Below are 23,496 nucleotides of genomic sequence, written 5' to 3'. Positions count from 1 at the left end.
ATCTATTCCTGTGGTCATTTTAGGATCAAGAATTTTAAGTTTTTGCATGATTTTTAGCCATAGAGGTTTTACCTATAGGTGAAGTATTGAAGCTCAGATGAACATTTCTGGGGGGTATTCTTTAATACTGTGTTGCTCTGTGTGTGTGTGTGTGTGTGTGTGTGTGTGTGTTTAAAGCCTTAATCTGGTGACAAAGGAGCTTTTAAAGTAATACCATATAACATTTTGGGGGAATTTCTGAGATTTCCCTGCAGGTGAAAATCAAGTTTGACTTTTTATTTAGACTAATTTTACAATATGTTTTCCTAACTTAAGGCACAGTTGCACATGCATGGCTGTTTTAGTTATTATTAGCATGTAAAAGGCTCTTTTCTAAAATTTACATTTTATAAAGTTTTAGGAATTGGATTATAATGTATGTTATTTTACCCTAAATAAGTAAAAATAATTCTTTAAAACTATAAAAGATCTTGTGTTTAATGAAGAAAGCAGTGTGTCTCATATACAATGTAAACAAAATCAAATGATTCCTTATGAGTTTTTTGCAATAAAATGTAATTTTTTTTGTACCTTATTGTAGAAATTATTCTGTAGTTCTGATTTTAGGCTTGAGTAGTGATGTATTATTTAAAACTTAGGCTTTGTAATTTTGCTTCATTTCTTATAGCTGAGATAAAGAAGGAACCAGAAGAACTTTCCACAGATGATGTACTCATTGTATATGAACTAACTCCTACTCCTGAACAGAAAGCTCTGGCTATCAGTCTTAAACTTCCTCCAACTTTTTTCTGCTATAAGAATAGACCAGATTACATTAGTGAGGAAGAAGATGATGGTAAGGCCCCATCTCATTCCACCCTATTGTCTTCTAGTATTGTAGAAGTATAATAAAAATTTATTAATTAATATAATAATTAATAATAATATTATAATATAATATATATTTATTATATATAAAAATAAATGTTTATATATTTATATAATATATAATATAATATAATAATTATAATAAATAATTAATAATTAATTAATTAAAAATTAATATGAATATTTAAGCTGCCTCACTACAGCGTTCCAGGGTTTATATAAGATTTTCCAAAACCTTTAATGCAGTTTTAAGCTAATTAAGACATTGAAGCTTAAAACTGCCCCAAGACTTTTGGGAAATCTTGTATTTAGTTTGTTTTGTGGAATTAGAGCAATGTTAGAATCATAGAATCTTGGAGTTGTAAGAAATCTTAGAGTCCATCTAGCATATATTAGAGCATGAATCCTTTCTGTAACATGTACAAGTATATTTGTGGCTGCTGTGATTTTGTTATGTGGAAACTCCCTTCAGTGATGAAGATTACAACCTGTCTCAGGGAGTTGCTTGATGCTTATGTTAAATTACTTAGTCTTATTCACGCAGCTAGTAAATGTCAAAGGTAGGATTTGAACAGTCTTTTTAACCCTCAAGTCTAGTATTATGTCTGTTAGGTCACATTAGCCACTGGCTTCTATTTATATTACTTGAATTCAATGGTGTTTCACTTACCATCATCACATTGCCACCCAAATTTCCAATATTTAATCATATTTGATGCTACCAATCATGTTTTTAAGATGAAGATTTTGAATCAGCTGTCAAGAAACTTAATGGGAAGTTATATCCAGATGACCCAGATGAATGTAAAGGATCCCAAGAATTTGTAACAGGTAAACCAATATAGAATAATGTATATATATTAGTTAAACACCCTATAGATTGATAAATTTCATAGTCTTTATTTAACATCAAGCAAAAAAGTACATATATACTTCCATAGAAATTTATGACTTCAAACTATCCAAATGACTATTGTTTTGATAAGTAAGTGAATTTTAATGAAGTTGACTGTAACTGGTAAATAGAAATTATATTTATCCTATGTATATCATTATAAAATAAGATGTATGTGGCTAGGAGAAGGGGAAAAAACTTTCCATTATACTGGAGGGAAATATTTTATGGAATTGGATAAGATAATTATATAATTATACTGTGGATTATAGGAAACCAGCAACTTTTATGAATTCTGGGATTTATATTGAGTTTTCTGTTTACATGTCTTTTGCATCATTTTTTCCAGTTCATGATCTTTTCCTGAAACTTTAGAAAATTTTTCTGAATCTAAAAATCCCGTACTCTTAAATTCATTTTTCCCATGTTTTTTCCTCCTATTTATCTTGATATTACTACTGTGTAATGAAACTGGACTATATTCTTCCAGTAGGTGTTAGTCTAACATGATTTACTTTAGACAAAACGTTCTTTATCAGTAATTCTGTAGCGAGTTTACTTATTAGGAATAGATGAAACAGTTTACTGAATTTAAAGTAATTAAATGCTTTTTTATTGCAATATGTTGTAAAGAGAACAATTGTAACCTCCCTCTGTTACTGTTTATCACAGGGTGAAAGGACAAGAATGTTTTAGAATTAATGGAGAAGGATTATTTTGATAGAGATAGAAAGGATAGAGGGAAGGGAAGGGAACAGAAATTGTAGGGAAAAGGAAATATTGGTAGAGAAGGAGAGGCAAGATTTGATTTTACTATAGTAAATGACTGTCCCTACAGGGACATTTTAAAATCACTACAGCCTCATATTATATTGGTTGGTTCATGAAATACGTTTTGATATTACTGTATTCAAGTTCTTTGGCCTTAAGCCTCCTTCACTCTGTTACTGAACTTTTGTTGTATTTGTTCTTGCAGGAGAAGTTGTTCCAGACCATGATAAAGAATGTGTGATTATCTGGGAAAAGCAACCAACATCTGAAGAAAAAGCAAAAGCAGAAACTCTAAAACTTCCTCCAACTTTTTTCTGTGGTGTTTGCAGTGATACTGATGAGGATAATAGCCATCCAGAAGACTTTAATTCAGAGGTTCAAAAAGTCCAGGAAGCAAAAGTAAGGATATCTTTATTCTTTATTTCTTTTCTTATATAATTGGTACCTGCTACATTTAGTATTAAGGAAAACCAAACCGACTTTCACTTAATGTCTCATTTTATACAGATAAGAACCTAAATTATCCTCAACATATGTACCCTTTCATTTTCCTCCTTATTGATTCTTTTCCCCCTTTCTGCCATACTTCTTTGTTTTTTGGGTTTTTTCTCTCTTTCTCTGTTTCCTTTCTTTGCATTTCCTTTCTTTGCCTTCTTCTGAATATGCTTTAAGAGTGACCAGCAACACTCCATAAGCTTTCTTAAACCTACAGCTGGGTCCCCCAGGTCTTAGTTCTTAAATAAGTTAGCATTTTTCTTCTGAAGAAGGTATTGATTGAAGCAGAAGTAGATTTCTTTTAAGAATTGTTAATCTAGGGCAGAAGGATTGAAAAGAATAAGAGATGGTACCAGAAATGTTAGTGTCTAAGCTGAGCTTGGCTAGTCAAACATTGCATAGTTTTATTTGATGCTAAACGTTTTTATTGTGAATTCACTTGTGTGTTTTGTTTTTAGAAATTGCATGATGAGGATGAGGTTACAAGTTCAACTGATACTGTATCTGCTAGAGGAACTAAAGTTCCTGCTTCATTCATATGTAAATTTGAAGAACCTGACTCCACTACTGAATCTTCTGATGTAGCGCATAATTCATCTGGGGTTAATGACACACCTATAGACTTATCTAATAAAAAAGAAAATGAGGCAGATTCCACAAGCCAAGGTAAAATTCTGCTTTTACCTGTGGATAGATATGTATTTAGGAAAATGTTTACTGAGTGACTATCCATTCTGTTTTTATATTTTTACATTAGCTTTTTACTATCCCTTGTGTTTTTGCATTTTACATTTTATACATTTACATATATATGTTTTTTCCTGATAATTTATAAAATTGTTCTAATGTGTAAATTGATATGACTTAAAGTAACAGTAACCAGAAATATAATTTACTAAATTTAATACTGAGCTTATTTTGGCTTCATTAAGATGATTACAAAAAAAAATTCTTGTGAGACGAGATGGTATAGTTAACAGGGGTGGGGAACCTGTGGCCTTGAGGCCACATGTGGTCCTCTAGGTTCTCAAGTGCAGCCCTTAAAATCTCCACCCCTCATAGTAGAAAGAGTACCAGCTCTGGAGTCATCGAGGTCTTGGGTTCAGATCCCACCTTCATTGCTTACTATCTCTAGGACTGTGAGTAAATGGGTAGTTTCTTCATCTGTAAATTGAGGGGGTTGGACCAGATGACTGAGGACCCTTACAGTTCTAAATTTATGATCCTATAATCTGTCCTTTGAGATCACAGAATTTGAGTTGCAAAGTGACCACAATGTCCATCTAGCCTAACACATAGCTAAACAAGAATCTTCTTTACACCATAACTGGCAAGTTTTGTTTGAAGAACTTCAATCAGGGAGAGCACATTCTCTCCCATGGCAGCCCATATTCTATTTTTGATCCTTCTAGTTAAGGAAGTATTTCTGGACTAATTCTGTCTCTCTGGAGTTTCTTCCCAGTGCCTTCAGTTCTATCTTCTGTGGCTAAGTTTAATATACGACAGCCCTTCAAATACTTGAAGACAGTTATAATAACTCCCCCTACATCTTTTCTTCTTCACTTCATCTTCTGATATCACAGCTCCATTTCCTTTAACTGTCTACAATTGTTCCTCTTATTTCCTCCCACGCCTCAACTTCTTACAGTCTGGCTTCCAACCTCACTGCTCAAATAAAATAGCTCTTTAAAAAGTTGCCAATCATCTGTTAATTGCTGAATTCAGTGGACTCAATCCTTCTAGACATTTCTGTAGCATTTGACAGTCACTATGCCTTCTTTCTTGATACCCCATCTCTCTTGGTTCCCTTCCAGTCTGATTTTATTTCTCAGTTTCTTTTCCTGGATCATCATTCATCTTTCACCTTCTGAATGTGTTTGACTCCTAAGGCCCTCTTCTCTCTTGGTAATTTAATTAACTCTGATGGATTGAAAGATTATCTCTATACAGTTGGTTCTCACATACAAATGTCTAATCCTAATTTTTTTTGACTTCCAATCCCACATCATCAGCTACCTATTAGACAGTTCCAGCCATGTGTTCTATAAGTATTTTAAGCTCAATCTGTCCCAAAAAAACTCATGTCTTCTCACTTCTCCAAACTTCCTTGTTTCTGTTGAGGGCATCACTATCTTCCTGGTCACTCACGTTCTCAAACTTGAAGTTATTCTTAATCCTTCCCTTTACCTTTCCATCTTCCTCCAAGTATTCATTCAGTTGAAATGTCTTGACAGTTCCACCTCTACAACATCTCTTGAATCCTTTTATTTCTTTCCCTTCAAATGGCTACTTCCCTAGTTCAGGCCTTCATCACCTCTCACTTAGACTATTGCATTAACATTCTAATTGGACTTATTGCATCCAATTTCTCCCCTCACTGATTCATCCTTCACACAACTGCTAAAATAATCCTCCTAAGTTGTCATGTCACTTCCTTGCTCAAGAACCTTTAGTTTATTCAAGGCCTTCTCATCTGGCACCAATCTATCTTTCCATGTTTACTTTATATTAATTTTCTTCATTCACTCTTATTTTCCATTCAGACCAACCTACTTGTTCTTTAAATTGGCATTCTCTCTACCCTCAAGCAGAGGAGGTGGGGTGGGAAGAAGAGAGAAAGAGAGAAAAAAAGAAACCATGTTTTTATCACTTCTGTAGAGTGCTTGGAAGAGTGCTATATGCAAGTAGTAGGTACCTTATTATTTTTGATGACTTTTGATTTCCATAAGGAAGTATGATATTGTCCAACTGATGCTGTATGGCTTTTAGAAGTTGGAAATTGATACACTCTTCCAATCACCTATCTTGGATAAAGAAGTTATAATGTCATAAATCTTCTATGAAAGATTTTCATTCTTTTTTATTTTATTTTTTATTTAGAAGTAGAAAGAACAGTGTCATTTGGATTTGGTACTAATACAGGATTGTCGTTTGCGGATTTGGCTTCTGATAATTCTGGGGATTTTGCTTTTGGTTCAAAAGGTAAGGTAACATTAGACTCAAGGCAACTAATTTTATATATTGGCTGTATTTCAGATTTGCTGTAGTTTAAAGAGCTTCAGAATTGTCAAAAATCTAGAATCACATTTAATGATCATAAAGTGTTAATAGTGGACTGTAGCATTTTAAACTACTGGCTATTTTCTTTCCAGTTATGGTTTTATTGATCTGGCCTCTGTCTTTATTTTGGGGGGAAATGACATGATTGCAGATTTATTGCTTTAGTATTAGCACTGATTTTCCCGTAGCAAAGTAAGGGTTATATGACATTAACCATGCTGTGTCCCCATTTCTTATCTTGGAGAATTGAAGGATATGGATTCCACAATGTTATATCTAGGTCCTAGCCTCAGTTTAAATAGAAGTTGTTTACTAAATATGTTTATAAGGAATAAGTGTTGTATATTAAACATTAGATACCTTATGATAAAGGGTTTAATTTTCATATAGATGTCATTTGGCAAAGAATTCAGAATTTATTATTTTCAGTAATGAATATCTAAGTATCTTTAAAAATTTTATTTCTTAGATAAAAATTTCCAGTGGGCAAATACTGGAGCAGCTGTGTTTGGGAAGCAAGCAACCAGTAAAACTGGAGAAGATGAAGAAGGTAGTGATGAAGAAGTTGTACATAATGAAGATATACATTTTGAACCAATTGTTTCTTTACCAGAGGTAATTAATTAGAGTTATTGATTAGCAAGATGTCATTAGCATATAATGGCACATTTTTATAGTACTTTAAATTTTACATAGCCTTTTACATTTTTTATCTCATTTGATCCTCATAACTTGAGGTAGGTAATACAAATATTATAGCTATTTGACACAACATGAGGCAATTAATGTTTAGCAATAGTAAGTGACTTGTCCTCTGTATACCCCTTAGTTGCTGAATATAAGTCCCATTTACATTCATTTAAGTTTTTTAAAATGTGGATCTTTGAGTTTTCAAAAAAAAAACAAAACAACACTTTTTATGCTTATTATCTGATGTTGACATTTTAATATTTTTGAACAAAAACCTCATCACAAGCTTATGCTCATAAAATACCATCCATTACACAGGCAGTTTTTCAAACTATTTATCCTTTGGTTTTGAAGGATCTAGTGATAGGGAAGGAATAACATTTTATTTTAGCTTCATCTATATAAAGTATTTAGCCATCAACAAATTCTCAATACAAAAATTACTAAAAACTACTTACTTTTAAAAGAAAGGCTGTTAAATTCTTTAAGACTCGAAACAAAACATAGTATATGTGTTTGTTTTTTTAAAAAGCCTAAGAATTAGAAGTCGGGTTTTTTCTTTTTTCCTTCATTTCTTTTTCTTTCCTCTTTCACTTCCCTTTTCTTTCTTTTCTTTTCCACTTCATAGCGTGTGTAGGGAAAGATACCTGTTTTTATCAAAACATTGCTGCCCATTTGCTTATTAGGACTTTTTACTTTCTCAACTGTAGTCCTATAGCTGTGCATCCTTTAATCTTTTGCCACTATTAGCTTTCTAATATAAAAATCTCTTACCCTCTTCTCTTTTCTCAAATTCTGTAAACCTCTATCACAAAAATTCCTATATACCAGGAGGACAGTTTGGACAGGGGAGAAGTATGATCTCTATCAAGTACTTGGTCCTGATGTGGAAAAGGGATAAACTTTGTTTCAGACCTAGGTACAATGGATAGAAGTTAGATATAGGTAGACTTCATTATAAAGAGATAAAGCTTCCTAACAATTATAAGTTCTTCTAAAGTAGAATAGTCTATAGCAGGAGATAGTGGGTCCCCCTTTTCTAGAGGCCTTCAAACTATAACAGGGTGACCCTTTGTCAGGGATGTTGCAAGTACAAGTTGGTCTCTATGATCCTTGAGAGTTTTTCCAACCCTGTGATTTGATTTGATTCTGTGATTCCATATGTGACAGAGCCAGAATTTAAACTCAGACCATTGCTTTACTGTAGTGTTCTTTTCTATTTTCCTAGCAGGTTATCTGACTAGTATCATTTCTTATTTGCTGAAAATTATCTTTTCAGAATTTAAAACTCTGGAGGAATTAGTTAATTTTGTATTTATTCGATTCGACAAAAATTATTGCAAATAAGAATTGCAAAAAAGAAGGTTTTTCTTAGAAATATTTTTGTTCATGGTTTAAGAAGTCCAAATGGTCCCCTATACCAAATGTTTACCTTATTATAGATATATCTTAATAGGTGTTATATGTAAAATGGAATGTCTAGGATAGTACTGAGAAGGACTGATTTTCTGAGTAACATCCTAGGTCAAAACTTATTATATTGAAATTATAGTTATTTATTCACTTATTCACAAGACAGCTATTTGATAATTTTAAAACTCAAGAAAATGTATAAAGTTTTCATTCTCTAAATGATAAGAAAATGTTGCTTTGTCAACAAATTGAGAATTTGATCAACTTCAGCTATTGACTGATTTTCCACATCAAGAACAGATGCATTTTAAAAGTGCTTTTATACCCCAAGCAGCAGTGCATGTAGATTCTTGAAATGGAGAGCATTTAATTTCTAAGAGAAAAATATAAGCAAAAGGGGGAAGAGAATCTGTATTTTCTGTTAGTGGCCTAACCAAATGCAGTATACTGCTAACACTAAAAGGTACTACTGAAATACTGTTATGGTAAATACCATTACCCAAAAAAAAAAAAATACACAAAGCTTAAAACAAAACTGAAAGAATGGTCACTTGGTTTGTAGTTGTAGTCATAATTGAGGCTAAGATCAACAAGTATAGTAGGACATGATAGCTACTAGTCACGTGATACCTTGCATATTATTAACCATGTTCTAACCACAGCCTTCTCTGGGAGGTAATGCATGTCATACTGATGATGAGATTGTGGTTCAGATAGTCTAAAGGACATGTCACTTGTAATATTGGAGCTGGGACTCAACCCAGCAGTCAGTCTGACCTCAGTGCCACAGTTGTAGAAAAGTGTCCTTTCCCATTGTCTGTTTTAGGTGGAAGTGAAATCTGGAGAAGAAGATGAAGAAGTTTTGTTTAAAGAAAGAGCCAAACTTTACAGGTGGGACAGAGATGTTCTTCAGTGGAAAGAACGGGGAGTTGGAGAGATAAAGATCCTTTTCCATACAATGAAGAATTATTATCGAATCCTTATGAGAAGAGACCAAGTTTTAAAAGTTTGTGCAAATCATGTTATTACCAAAGCAATGGAATTAAAATCCTTAAATGTTTCAAATAATGCTTTAGTTTGGACTGCTACAGACTATGCAGGTGAGTTTTAGCAACCTTAATACTCTTTTGAGTTCAAGTCTTATATATGACATAGAAACTATTTGTGAGATTCAAAACCATTAAAAAGTTACTGGGTTGTTTTTTTTTTTTTGGTTTGTTTTTGGCTTATAGACGGAGAAGCAAAAGTTGAACAGCTTGCAGTCAGATTTAAAACTAAAGAAATGTCTGATTCTTTTAAGAAGAAATTTGAAGAATGTCAGGATAATTTATCAAAACTGCAGAAGGGACAAGTATCACTTGTAGCAGAGTTGTCACAGGAAACAAATCCTGTGGTATTTTTCGAAATATTTGCTGATGATGAACCTCTGGGACGTATCACTATGGAACTATTCTCAAACATTGTGCCCCAAACTGCTGAGAACTTCAGGGCACTGTGCACAGGAGAAAGGGGCTTTGGTTACAGGAACTCAATTTTTCACCGTGTAATTCCAGATTTTGTTTGCCATGTAAGTATGAGCCAAGCCTGTTTCAGAGAACAAACTTAGTGAACTATTTTATTTTATTGGTAGAAATTGTCCACAAAAATTATCTTTTTCCCACAGTTGAGATAAGTAACATTATTCCATGTTCTTGTTGGATGATATAGTATAAGGTCTAAATCTAAATTCCTTTTCTACCAGGTTGCCAACTGATTTTCCCAAATGATGAATTCTTTCGCAAATTTTTCTTTAGTTCACCAAGTCTTTTGTAGACATTTGGTTGGAAATCTGGTGTGTCTTTATTCTGTTGATCTATTAGGTTTAAGTCTAGGGGTGCAAGACCTTACTTATCAGCCTTTCTATTGATTGTGCTTCTTGACTGTCTTGCCCACCTCTTTTTTCTATGTAAATTTCATTGTGATTTTTGCCTTATTCTATAAAGAAGCCCTTACTGTTAAATGTATGTTAAGGGCCTACTGTCATTTTTACTATATGAATCAGAAACATTCATCTCTTTTTATTCCTGCTGTTTCACCCCCAGTTCCAGGACCTTGTTATTTGATAACTGAGCTATTGCAGTAACACTCTTGCTGGTCTCCCTTGCTCTAGTCTCCTGTATCCTGTCTGTCTTGTACCTTGTTTCCAGAAGACCTTCCTAAAACATGGTTTTCATCATGTCATTAGGAAAGGCAGTTGGGCACAGCGTGAGGAATATTAGATAGGGAATCTGAGGAGCTCAGTTAAAATTCTGGGTAGTCCTGGGAAAGTTACCCAAAACTTCTGGGCATCATTTTGTTGATCTGTAAAATGAAGGGGATGACATGTAGGTTGATTTTTATCTGTAAATCTATGCTCTTGTAATCTTTTCTGTACTTGGCTTTCTTTGTAGCCTCATGGTACAGTGGAAAGGGCACTGACTCTGAACTCAAAGCACCTGGGCCCAAATTTTAGCTATGACACTGCCTGTGTGACAGTCCCTTAGCATCTTTTCTCCTTAGTTTCCTTATCTGTAAAAATGAAGGGTTGGATTAGATAGCCTCTGAGATTCCTTTTGTGGAAAACTTCTTTGAAGTTTCTTTTTTAAATGAACTCTACCTTTAAAATAATCAATTTATGGGTTAATATAATATTGTTAATCCCTTGAGGCTTGTCTTTATTAAAAAATGGATTGTTCTGGTTTTCTAATGAATTTAATATTTTCTGATTTTTATTATTGAGATTAACTTTAAATTTTAGATTTGATTGAGATCAACTTGTTCATAATTTATTTTAATTGTAATTTCTTTTTAGGGAGGAGATATCACCAAACATGATGGAACAGGAGGACGGTCCATTTATGGGAACTCATTTGAAGATGAAAACTTTACAGTGAGACATACTACTCCTGGCTTATTGTCAATGGCTAATCGTGGCCAGCACACCAATAATTCTCAATTTTTTATCCTTCTGAAGAAAGCAGAACATTTGGACTTGAAGCATGTAGTTTTTGGATTTGTTAAAGATGGCATGGATACTGTGAAAAAGATTGAATCATTTGGTTCTCCTAATGGTTTGGTGAGCAAAAGAATTATGATCACAGAGTGTGGACAAATATAAAATCACTGCTTTTTCATAGCAAACTTTTATCTTTGTAAACAGTTAAATTGAGGCTTAGCTGTTCTCAACAATATGGTGATTATGTTCAGCTTTTGAAAATGGACATTTCCAATGTATAAATGTAAAATTGCAGCTTATAGCTGTTGTCATTTTTTTTAATGTGTTAAAATTGACATTGCATGGTGTGAAATAAAAGTTTAAACACTGGTCTATTTCAGGTGTACTTGTGTTTATGTACTCCTGACAGAGATTTGTATTAAAAATTAACGTGAAATAAGTATTGTTAAAGCAATAGTCCTTCTTAGGTTGTTGAATGAATATGACATATGCAGTTTGATTCTGTTAATTGATTTTAAGGTATTTTACTTCCTGCATTGATGTACCTAACCTTTTAAATAAAGGGACCACAACTTGGATCTTTTTTAGATTTTAAATATACTTGCTATCATATCTTACCTACTGGTGTGCCTTTTTTTGAGGGGGACACAAAAAAAGTGCATGGAGACCCATTTATAATTGGGTGGAGCTATGAAGAGAGCAATGGCTTACCCAAAGTGCTCTTCTGAGGTCCCAAGACCTTCACCTCCATGTGTGGTCTTGAGTCAGTTTTTAATGGAATGCCTACCCTCTTCCAATCATTTGTAGCTTTCTGTGTTATTACAAAAGGCAGAATTTTATTTTCTTATGTTTTAAATAGATCATTTGGCTAGTTCCTTGGTGTTTTGGAAATGTTGGGCTTTACTTTCCTGTCATCAGTCTCTACTACCTCAGAATCTGTAGCCTGGTTCTTTCAACAGAACTTGGATTTTTTTCCTTGCAGTTGAGATATATTGCACATTTAAAAAATAGCTTTGTACCATGTTCCTTGCTTCTGGTTACTTAATACTATGTTACTTCACTATCTGTTTTTGATGAATTTTGTAAAATAAAAGTAACATGCACCATAACAATTTTTAGAATTCTTGTACAGCTAGATGTTCCTTCATCCATTCTAGCACTGTCGAAAGTAGGGAGGGTAGTTAAAGGGTGAGAAAACTAGTTGGCCATGTAATTTAGGACTGTAAGCAACATTTCCCCACAACTAAGATGCAAATTGAAAACATATGGAAATATTAAATGGATAGTAAATAAAACAAAGCGCGTCCCTGGAGATTGAGATACATCTCCTTAAGACATGGGAGAATGTCATCCCCCTGCTTCTTCGTTACAAAAATTGACGTTTATGAGGAGTGTATGCCAATGTTGAATATATGCCATCAACCCTTTTAACCTTTTTTAAAAATCATTGTCCCAGGTTAGTTAGCCAGCCCAGTTTTTACTGAAAAGAAGTGAATTGTAAAGAAATGAAAAAAATCTCACTTCCTGGAGAGTTAGAAATTAGGTGCCCTGCATAGGTACATTCAAGAATAAAATTTCTGGGGAAGAGTTTTATGGTAGCAGATTAGGATTTATTCCTCTGTGATGATGGGAGTATCATCATTACTTTAATAAGAACTGCTCAGCCAAGTATCAGAGAAAAGTTTACTTGTCCTAAGAATTTATTAATTCAAAATTAATTTACATTTTCCAAATTGATTAGAAAAATAAAGGGAATGGTGGTTTCACTATTACCTGGAGTGCTCTCTAACATGGCTTCTTTGTCTTAATTAGTATTTCATGATATGGTGGTATAGAGAGAATTTTTTTTTTAAATGATTGATGGCCTTTGTGGAAATCCTAGAATAAATTCTGAAGTATCAACTGTCACTAAATTTAAAGGAAGTAAGAAACGTTTGAATTGGCTTTTCTGTGAGATTTTAAAAGCTTTTAAAGCTATGCTCGATGGACTTTAATCTTGACTAATAAATAAATGTCATGTTGCATTCTGATAGTAAATTTTTTTAACAGACTGGCAAAGAATGATTATCTGTAGTATTCTGTTCCTCTCCCATTCTGATTCTCCCTGTACTTGTTCTAAAGTAAAAATAACTTCAGGCATTGTACCAAAGGCTGTTTGTCACATATTTTTGGAAGGAGTTTTAAAGACTGCTCCAACTTAAAGAAAAAATGAACTGTATAGAAACACACAGCATTATATCAAATTCTTTGTAACAGTGATCATTTTTATGTTGTCCTCATTAAAACCTTTTAAATGGAATAGAAACTCACCATTTTGTATACTTATTTATAAATGATCTTTTTAGCAGAAGTAGTAAGTGGTTCCCATCATATTTATGTGTCAGCTCCTAACAATTTAAAATACGTACTGTAATGCAGCAGGAAGAAATTTTGGAGTCAGAAGACCTGAGTTTTAACCCCAGTTTTGCTACTTTCCTGCATTTTTCTGGACCTCAGTTTCCTTATTGATATAATGAAGAAGTTAGACTAGATACTTCTTCTAGCCCTAAATTTATGTTTTTTTAATCCAGTCTCCAAGCCAAGAGAAATCTAGGCTTACATGGTCTGTTTTACGCAAGAGATTTGTGAGATTGAAATAATAAATAGCCCAAGCTCATCAGAACATACCCTTTAATTGTCTTAGAACCTGGGATGAGAGGTAATAAAAGTAAAGTCAAATAGCACATTTAGAGAATAAAGTAGTGACCACAGCCCTCCTAACATTATAATAGTTGGCTACACTGTCATAGACTCCCAGTTAAGCAGAACAGACTTGATAAGTTGCAGAAAATTTTTATGAGTAGAATTCAACACAGTAAAAAGCTTTATGGAGTAAATACAGCCTTAACTGAGTTGTGACTTGTCATCAAAATGCATTAATTGGAATCTCAAAGGAAGTGGCCCACACCAACACTGGATTTTCAGAAAGAAGTGAGGTATGGCAGTGTGGTGAAGTGGAAAGGCTAGAAGTCAAGAAACCTAGATTTTAGTCACATCATGTGACCGGGGAAATTAAAAATTTATTAATTGCCTTTTATGTGCAAGATAATGTTACAGGTCAATGACAGATGAAAAATTAAATAATCTGTATTACTGAGAAATTTGCATTCTTTTGAAGGGAATACAAGGTAAGTATAGTACAAGGTAGGGTGTGATGGGAGTACAAGTAGAGATTCAAAGTATTGTAAGAAAATTTGGAGTGAAGACTTCACTGTATACCTTGGATTGTATCATGGAAGGATGAATGGGGCTTGAAAGAAGAGAAAGCTTCAGCAGGCATTGGGAATGGCCTGTGCAAATGCATGGAGGCAGGAAAGTTTAGGATAGTATGATAATATAATAAAACAATTATAACATAGTAATAATTGACATTTAATAATTTCTAATATAAAATATACCATATTATATAATTAATATTAAATCATATCATGATTATATTAAATATAATAAAAAGGAAGAGATGTTAGTCCATTTTGGTTGGAATGGCAGATGCTGTGAAAGACAGTAGGCTGATATAAAACTGGAAAATTAAGTTGGAGCCAAAAATTGAAAGGCCTTAAATTCTGGGTTTAGGAATTGCCTAGGCTAAAGGCAATAAAGGAATTCCTAAAGGTAGGATTGACCTGTCTTTAACAAAAACCTTGAGGACAGCTTGGAGAGAGGAAAAGACAGGTGAGCGGTTAGGAGCCTATGGGAGAAGGAAATGGCAAACCATTCCTATATCTTTTTGGGTTAAGAAAACCCAAAATGGGGTCTTGTAGAGTTGGACACAACTGGAAAAAAAAAAGATTGAACTGAAAACAGACAAGAGATAATGAGGGTTTGAACTCATGATAGTGTGAGTGGAAAGGAAAGTAGGGCATGTATCTAAGATTTTGTGGAGGTTGAATGAGAGAAAAGGAGAGTCAAAGGTGAAAAGCCTAAGGTTTTGAAAATGTGTGATTAAGAGGAGGCATTAATAAAAACATTGTTTAGGAAAAGCAGATTTAGGTGTCTTAGACTGAGGAAGCTGAAAATGTGGGCCTGGAATTCAAGGGGCGGGGAGAAACCTTTTAAAACACTTCACCTAATTTCTAGGAGAGGGGTGTCATTCCTACAGGAAAGCTTTCTTTGTCCCACTTTCCCTTCTCCCTACCCCCCTAAAAATAATATATTCTTCTGAACAGTCTCCCGGAAACTTAAGCCTTCTCTAGACTTTAGGTGCAACCGCATGCAAATTAAGTCGTTTTCATTCCTGTCCTATTATTGTTCTTTTATTTTTTTGCTTTTTGGTGAGACCATCAGAGTTAAGTGACTTGCCCAGGGTCACACTGCTAGTAAGTTTCAAGTGTCTGAGGTCATATTTGAACTCCGGTTCTCCTGACTCCAGGGTCAGTGCCCTATCCACTGTCCCACCTAGCTGCCCCCATATTGTTCTTTTCAACCTTTAAAAAGAAATATGAAATCTACCTAAATGCATACAGACCTCTGAAAGATGGAACTTGCTAAATGCCATATTTTAAAAGTGTTACATTATTAACATTGCCAGAACTGACATCTCCAATGTCCCAAAATGTAATTACAGTTTAATCAACTTGATCACATTTACTTATAAGTGAATTATATAAAGAATGAGGTATTAATACAAAATATGTCTAAAAAATTTTAAAGTAACTGCTATTACAAAATTAAAAGTAATATTTATATTCGTGTCTTATTATTCACATCAGTTACATATTTTATATTTACATTATTTATATCATCTTCCCGTTTTTATTTAAAGACTTCCATTATCTGGTCATTCAGTCCTGAAAGACGGCTGTGCCCGTAACCTTCCCTTTCTTTACCTAATCAATCGTTCCTTTATCTTTATTGGCCGGCACCTTGTTGGGGGTCTAGTTTTTGTGCTTTTGTTTCCCGGAGAGATGAGGCCGCGTCATTGATGCCTTCGAAACCTTAGCATCTAGCTCTGGATGGGGCACATAGTAGGGGCTTAATACCTTCAGGGTGACTTGGGAGAAGATGATGGCAGGCTCAAGAAACCCTGCGCGGCACAAGGCCGAGTGCCACGCTGGGGAGGAGGGGGTGGTCCCAAGAGCGCATGCGTCAGGGACGTACTTCCGGCCTCGCGAGATCCCGCCCCCCTCGGCTCCAGGTTTGAACGCTGTTTCCCCTGGAGACGGAGAGACAACGGCGGGCGAGACCGGAGAAGCAGAGACGAGCTATGGATCCCAAAATCGTCAAGCCTCCGGGTCAGGACGAGGTCTTGGAACGACTCAAGAACCGTTACGGAATCTGTAGCAATGTCCAGTGTGAGGTAAACCCTCCCCCGGCCAGAGGGCAAGGCGACTGTCTCTTCTCCCTCCTGTATCCCAGTCGGTTTCCTGGGTCCCGCTCGGCTCCCGGAGCCGCCTGCCTTTCGCCCCGCTTCGCTTCCATTCCCCGCCAGGTAAAGTAATCGCGTGCCCCTTCCCGCTCTTCTCCCGCATCTGCGAGCCCAGTACCCCGCTCCACCCACTGCGGCTTAAGTGTTCTGAGGCAAGTCTGTGTCAGCGCTGGGCTGGGGCGCCTGGGGGCGGGGAGGGGCGGGGATGGGGAAGGGAGGGGGAGGGGGAAAGAGTGAACAGCGGTGCTGTGCAGCTATGTGAGCCTGGCTTATCATCCCTAGTCTTAGTATGGAAATAACCAGAGCTTGCATTTATATAGAGCTCTAAAATTTGCAGTGTGCATTTACATTTGTCATCTCGTTCAGCCTTCACAACAACCCTGTGCGGTAGGTATTCTGTATAGCCCCATTTTACAGTCGAGGCAACAAACATTTATTAAGCTCCTATTGTGTACCAGGCGCAGTGCTTTTAAGGAAGCACTGGGGATGTACAGATACACACACACATTCACACTCACACTCACAGTAAAGTTACCTACCATTAAATAAGCCTGTACCATTGGGCCAGGGACTGTTCTTTATGCACTCGGGCTAGACAGTCGAGTTACTGAACATTAACCTCTTACTATGAGCCACGAACTGTGTCTTCCAATAAGCGCTGGAGATAGACAAGTCAAGTTGCCAAGCATTTATGTTATGAGCCAGACAGTGCCTGGGGATACAAGGGCAAAAGACAGAAGCAACTTCTCACAGACATAGAGGGAAAGCGCGGGCTAGCATTAATTGAAGGGGAGGGATGGAGATGCAGTTTTAGCTGGGACTGGAAGGAAACCCAGAGGTGGATATTAGGAGGAGGGAGAAAGTTCCAGTCATGGGAGCAGCTAGTGGAAATGCCAGTCAGGAGATGGAGTGTCGGGAAGGAGGAACAGCAAGGATGAGTTTGGAGGGAGAGTAAGGTGTAGGAAGACTGGAGATGGCAGGTTACAAAGGATTTTAAATGCCAAACAGGATTTTATTGTCAGTGAACTTCCAGAGTACTGGAAGTGATGGAGAGCCACCGAAGTTGATTTAATGAGGGGAGGGGAGTGTCAGGGCCAGACTTCTGAATAGGAAAGTTAGGAAGAGGGGAGGGAGAATTTGGGAGGAATATATGACTTCTGTTTAGGCATGTCAAGTTTAAGATGAGAGCACCCAGGCAGAGTCCCACAGCTCTGGGTAGAATTAGAAATCAGGTCTTCTTAATTTTTAAGTCAAGTGCTTTACCCACTATGCTTGCCTAGCTGCCTATTTTGAGCCCGCCTCCCAATGAGCCACCTTATTTTACTTTTTATTTTTAAAATTATATATTTTTTCAATTATCAAGAATTTATTTTCTCGCATCTTACCCCAATAGAAAAAAAGGGGAAAAAAAGCCTTGTAATTCAAATATGTAATAGTCAAGCATAGCAAATTTCTACAATGGTTATGTCCAAAAATGTACGTTTTATTCTACATCTACGTTCTACCTTTCAAACCTATAATACCTCTCATACTTATTAAGCGGGGTGACGTCCTGCATGTTCCTTAACCTTGGAGCTGGAGGGGCATTATGGTATAATGGATAGGGCAGTGGACTAAAAAGTTAGGAAAAGCTGGGTTTGTGTTCCTCACCAGCTATGTTAATTCTCAAGTCATTCTGTCTTCTCTTTGCTTCAGTTTCCTCAAATGTAAGATATGGGGAGCTGAGACTCAATAACTTATATGGTGCCACACAGCTAATAAATATCAGAGCTAGTACTTAAACACAGGATTTATGTTTCTAAATACAGTACTGCTTTCACTATCTCACAGCTGCTTCCCTTGAAAGCAGTTGCCAGCAGTGGTAAGAGTTGAGTGTAAGGCTAACTTGCATTAACCCTGCTTTGCTTCTTAGATGAAGACCTTTCCTAAATCTCTTAATCCCTCTGAGCCTCAGTTTTCATATCTTTTAAAAAGGAGAAATGATAAAACACAAGAAATATTTATCAACCATCTCCAAAGTTTAGATAAAACAAGCCTTCAAGGAATCTACAATCTAATAAATAAATCTAATAAATTGTGTTTTATACACAATATTATATGTGGAAGGGGTTACAAATAACGTGCTGAATCCTGGGGAGGAAAGCCATTAATGACCTGATAGATCAGGGTACAAAGCATTGTAGACATTATTAGGGACATCTATAAGCAATATCTTCTCTGTCTACCTCAGGATATAAGGATCATAAGAGATAAGTATGGAACCAAATTCAATCGGTCTAATTTTCCTTGTGGTTGATTGTCCTAAAAATTTTTCCTTACCTACAAAACTTTTCAAAAAATGTATTTGTATTAAAAATGAGTTGTTATAAAAACCTTGTAAAAGTTGATTTTATATTTTAACACACTGAAAACGAGTGTTTTTAAGATAAGCTTTTAAGTATTAAATATAAGTTAAATATGTTATTTCTTTTAGTTTGTTGGTTTGGATAATCAGGTCAGATGTAAAAGCAGAAGATCTCTTACCTACACAGGTAGGAAGATTAAGTTTATTGTTCGTTTTGGTGTTCATAATAAAATTCAATTTGAGAAGACAGTACTAGAAAATTAGTATACTGTGCCTGTAGAAAGTTTTGTTCATGGAGGTATAAATAACAAATACTGTGATTTTTTGATTATTTTAATAATCTAATAGCTGTTTGATAAATGACTTTACAAACCTGTAAATCAAAAGTATGATTCTGATTCAGTCATTTTTTAAATATGTTTATTGCTACCTTCCCCTCCCTTCCTCATTAAAGCTTCTTTATGTTGGGTTAAAAAAAAAGACCAAAAGGGTATATTTGGTGGCATATACAGTAATGTATTAACTAAATGTTGTTGTAATATACTTCTAAAAGTACATAATTAAACTATAGAAAGTACTTTATGTAGCAGAATCTAGCTCAGGTTCCAGGTTGACATTTAATTTGGTTTATATCTTGGTAAAGGTCACCATAGCTACTTATTTATGAATTGCTAGTTATTGTATTAGCATGGCTTTGGTACTAAAATGTCTCCCCTTCTCCCACTGCTCCAAGAAAAAAAAATCATATAAAAATTTCTTTTTAGAATTTTAGTCATTACTTCCTAAATTTAATCATTGACTATTTGAATTATTAACTTTATCGGGTTCAGTGTTTTTATATAATAACTTTTTTTTTCAATTCACCAATTAACATAAATCAATCTCTTTATATTTACTTTTATAGATAATAATTCTTAATTATGATTATAGATTTTAGAATTAAAATTAGTCCAACTTAAGAGAACACTTCCTGAAATATATTTGATATGTGAACAGATGTTCAGGATCTTAAATTAAAATTGTATTTGTTTGACACTTCCAATCTTATGAAATAGAACTATTTCTCGTTGAATTTCTGAGAAGATAGAGAGGACTTGTATTCTTTAAAAAAAAATCTTAATTTTATGTTAAAAATTTATAATTTGTTTTCCTATATAACCCTCCCCTTTGTCTTGTTGAATTCAAATAAACATGGCCCAAGATTTTGTTCGTTAAATATTTATTGATAACTTATTACATATATTATTTATTGAGAACTCATTACATGTATTATCATATAAGAAATGACTGTACTGAGGAGATGTTAAAAAATCAGATATTGCTTTATGGGATTTATAGTTTAGTTATGGAGACAAGATGTTACATACTCAAAGTAGTTAATTTAGTCTTAAATTGTAGGGACAATGTTCTATGAAAAAGTCAATATCTCAATCTGTACTTTGTGTGTTTTTTTTTATTTGCTGATAGATGTATTGGATAACTTATCATCAGATCCAGTTATGCCTCTTCCCACTGACTCAGCAGCAACATTTTCTCACAATACAGAAATAAATTCTTCGAAACCCCTTTGTGACCTGTTCAAGAAGAATGTGAATTGGTATGGTATCCCTGTATCCTCAATACTGTTGGCCCTTCAGTATTTCATACACATACTAAAAACTAGATTTTGAATTGGCTTTTTTTCCCTGAGAGATTTGAACCTAGTAACTTGAGTGTTGTTAGCTTCAGTAATATTTTACAATTGAAGAGATAGCTAGATAAGGCATTTATTAAATAACTACTGAAAATATAAATAAAAATCAGCAATACAGGGTCTCCTGTCATGGAGCTTGCCTTCTAATAGTAGAAATAATTACATAAAGGGAAGCTGGAAGGGAAAATTATTGGCGCTGGTGGCCTGGAAGTGAAGTGGAGACTTGTTGCTAGAAAAATAGGTAAAAGCTCAGCTGTTTCAGTCCAGGGTGTTTCCTTGTAGACTGTGAGCTTCTTGGGAGTAGGTTTTTTGTTTGTTTGTTTTTTTCCACCTTTCTTTATATCCCCAGTATTATATAGTGATGGGCACATTAGTAGGTATTAAATAAATGCTGGTTGACTGAACCCAAGGATCTGGTGGGGAGGGGTGGGGGGTGATGGCTGGAGTCCATGTGGTATGGTTTGTAGCTGGTGGGTAGGAAGGAAGGTAGACACCTGTTTGAAAGGAACCCCTTTATTTTTACTTAGAAATAGCCAAGATTGGAACATAGACATATTAGATTTAATGTTATATTAATGTGTTTAGCTATCCTATTAACCATCCTAAAATATATGAATAACATTTTTATATTTGTTCTTTCAATTTGAATAATTCAAGACTCAAATTGAGATCTGTTTGTTTCAATTTGAATCCATGTTTCTTGGACAATGAGATATTTTAAATTAACATAATAATAATAGCATTTTTATAGTAGTTTAGAGTTTGTAAAGTGTTGTGTCCCCATTGTATGTAGTGTGGTGTAAGACACGGAAGAATGGTGTAACTTGTTCTGTCCCTTGAGGAGCTTAGATTAAGTCCTTTAAAAATTTAAAAAACAATTTTTTTGAGTTTATAGTTTTGTTAAAGAGACAAGACTTAACACATAAAAAGCCATTACAGAACAATCCAGGACAGTGTATTATGCTAATTTAAACATGGGAAATGACCAAATATATATGGTACAGATAATGTGTCTGTATATATGGCAGCCAAGGAAGGAAGAAGGTTAGAAATAAAGTAAGACTAAAGCTGTATAAGAGAAGCACCAAGTTTCCTTACCTGGGAATTGCAGTTGGTTATAGCAGTGATTCCATTGGTCACAGGTCCAGGGCCTATCCCTGTCTTAAAGCAGTATACACATGTAGACTATAAAAGAATAATTCTCCAGAGAGTTCAAGCAGGAATACCCACATCTTTGTAAAATTATCAGTAATTTTCAAATGAAAGGTACATGTCTTTATTTAAATTCTCCATTTGGCACTCACAAACACTGCCAACTTTTTCTGTTGGAGCTTCAGAGTATATGCAGAAAGAAGAGAAATTGACACGAAGTTCATTATCTATCTTAATTTGAGATTTCCCCTAGTATTTCCTTACATAAAGTTCTTGAAATAATCTGGGGATGATTTATAATTTTAGCTTTATTCAAAACATGTAATGAGTGCATCTTATGTGAAGAGTACTTTGTGAGAAGATACATTTAGGTAAGGGTCAGTCTGCCTTCATGGAACTTACAGTCTAGAAAAGGGTAAGAACACAAACATGGACAACGGTAATACACAATTTTCAGTAAGTTGGTAAGCATTTACTAAGCCCATACTATGTTCACAGTACCAGGGATACAAATGCAAAGATTTGAAGCCATTCCACTGTGAAGGAGCTTGCATTCTGTTGAGGGAAACAAGTATATCCAATAAGTGTATTCAAAGTAATAAAAAAGAATAAATACCAAGTCGGGGGGGGGATTGGAAATTGGGAGGGGAGTCAGGAAAGGCTTCATGTAAAAGGTGGTGCTGGAACTGTGTTATGAAGAAAGAGTGAGTTGTGAGGCAGAGGTAAGGAGGTAGGGCATTCCATATGTGGGGGATGGCCAGTACAAAGGCATTGAGATGGAAGATAGTGTCCGGTTTGAAGAATGGAGAGGAAGCTAGTCAGATTGTCAAGTTTGGAAGGGAGATAGTATGTAATGAGGTTGGAAAGATAGATTGGGGACAGATTACAAAGGACTTTAAAGTATAAACAGAGGAGATTATATAGATTTGATTTTAGAGGCTAATAGGAAGCCTTAGGAGTTTACTGAATTGAGGAGTGACTTGGTCAGATCTGTACTTAAGGAAAATTACTTTGGCAGCTGTGTGGAGCCATGATGTCAATCTCAAATAGAAATGGGGGCACTAAACCATCCATAAAGATCCCTGTAGGCCACATAGTGACTTAGAAAACCATATATTAACATCTGTATGGTATTTTTACTTATTTGTTAGATATTTCCAAATTATGTCTTAATCTGCATCAAGTAGCATCTGGAATTTTGTGGACTGCTGCATGTTCGATATCTGATATGGAGGATTGATTGGAGAAGAAAGAAACCAAATGTAGGAGGACGTATTAGGAAGCCCATGAGAAGTGATGAGGATGTGACTTAAAGTGGTGGAAGAAGAGGTTGGATGTGAGAGCTGATTGAGAAGTAGGAAGAATAAGATTGGACAACTAATTGGCTATGTGGAGTGAGGGAGAGTGATTTTCTACAGTACTTTTTTTTACACACACTTATGTTGCCTGTTATTTGTCTATATATATTCATTCACATATATTATACGTATGTGTGAACATATGTGTGTATATATATACGCGCACACACACATATACATATACACATACCTACACACGTACATATATATATATGTGTATATATATATATATATATACACCAAGAGAGAGGTCTACACACCCACATACCCTCTGAACCTGTGATTTTACCACTGTAGAAAATTCCAAGTAACAAAATTCCCTTTTTTAATGCAGATGAGCAACTTCTATAATTTATAGTCTTAGAAGGTTAGGGCCTGGG

General features: G+C 35.0%; 2 protein-coding genes across 5 annotated transcripts in view; both read left to right on the top strand.

The window, feature by feature from the left end:
- LOC114046167 (E3 SUMO-protein ligase RanBP2-like) overlaps positions 1 to 13,189 on the top strand; it is a 76,362-nt gene extending 63,173 nt beyond the window's left edge. The window contains exons 21-29 of the mRNA XM_027866411.1: positions 668 to 835; positions 1,606 to 1,698; positions 2,739 to 2,932; positions 3,487 to 3,694; positions 5,909 to 6,010; positions 6,558 to 6,703; positions 9,018 to 9,291; positions 9,424 to 9,758; positions 11,022 to 13,189. Coding sequence (XP_027722212.1) covers positions 668 to 835; positions 1,606 to 1,698; positions 2,739 to 2,932; positions 3,487 to 3,694; positions 5,909 to 6,010; positions 6,558 to 6,703; positions 9,018 to 9,291; positions 9,424 to 9,758; positions 11,022 to 11,327 — 1,826 coding nt within the window. The 3' untranslated portion in view covers positions 11,328 to 13,189. The remainder of the gene's footprint in view (positions 1 to 667; positions 836 to 1,605; positions 1,699 to 2,738; positions 2,933 to 3,486; positions 3,695 to 5,908; positions 6,011 to 6,557; positions 6,704 to 9,017; positions 9,292 to 9,423; positions 9,759 to 11,021) is intronic.
- Positions 13,190 to 16,362: 3,173 nt separating this feature from the next.
- Positions 16,363 to 23,496, top strand: part of LOC114046283 (coiled-coil domain-containing protein 138-like) — a 67,954-nt gene continuing 60,820 nt past the window's right edge. For 2 of the 4 annotated variants that reach the window (XM_027866575.1, XM_027866573.1), the window contains exons 1-3: positions 16,363 to 16,632; positions 19,043 to 19,100; positions 20,381 to 20,510. In XM_027866575.1, the coding sequence (XP_027722376.1) occupies positions 16,408 to 16,632; positions 19,043 to 19,100; positions 20,381 to 20,510 (413 nt within the window). In that variant the 5' untranslated portion in view covers positions 16,363 to 16,407. The remainder of the gene's footprint in view (positions 16,633 to 19,042; positions 19,101 to 20,380; positions 20,511 to 23,496) is intronic. The other 2 variants (XM_027866574.1, XM_027866576.1) reach the window with 2 other exon arrangements.

The sequence above is a fragment of the Vombatus ursinus genome, unplaced genomic scaffold (genome assembly GCF_900497805.2).
Source record: "Vombatus ursinus unplaced genomic scaffold, bare-nosed wombat genome assembly UNPS02014781.1, whole genome shotgun sequence".
Lineage (NCBI taxonomy): Eukaryota > Metazoa > Chordata > Mammalia > Diprotodontia > Vombatidae > Vombatus > Vombatus ursinus.
The sequence above is the reverse complement of the archived record's forward strand: the minus strand, read 5'-3'. Positions and strand labels throughout refer to the sequence as shown.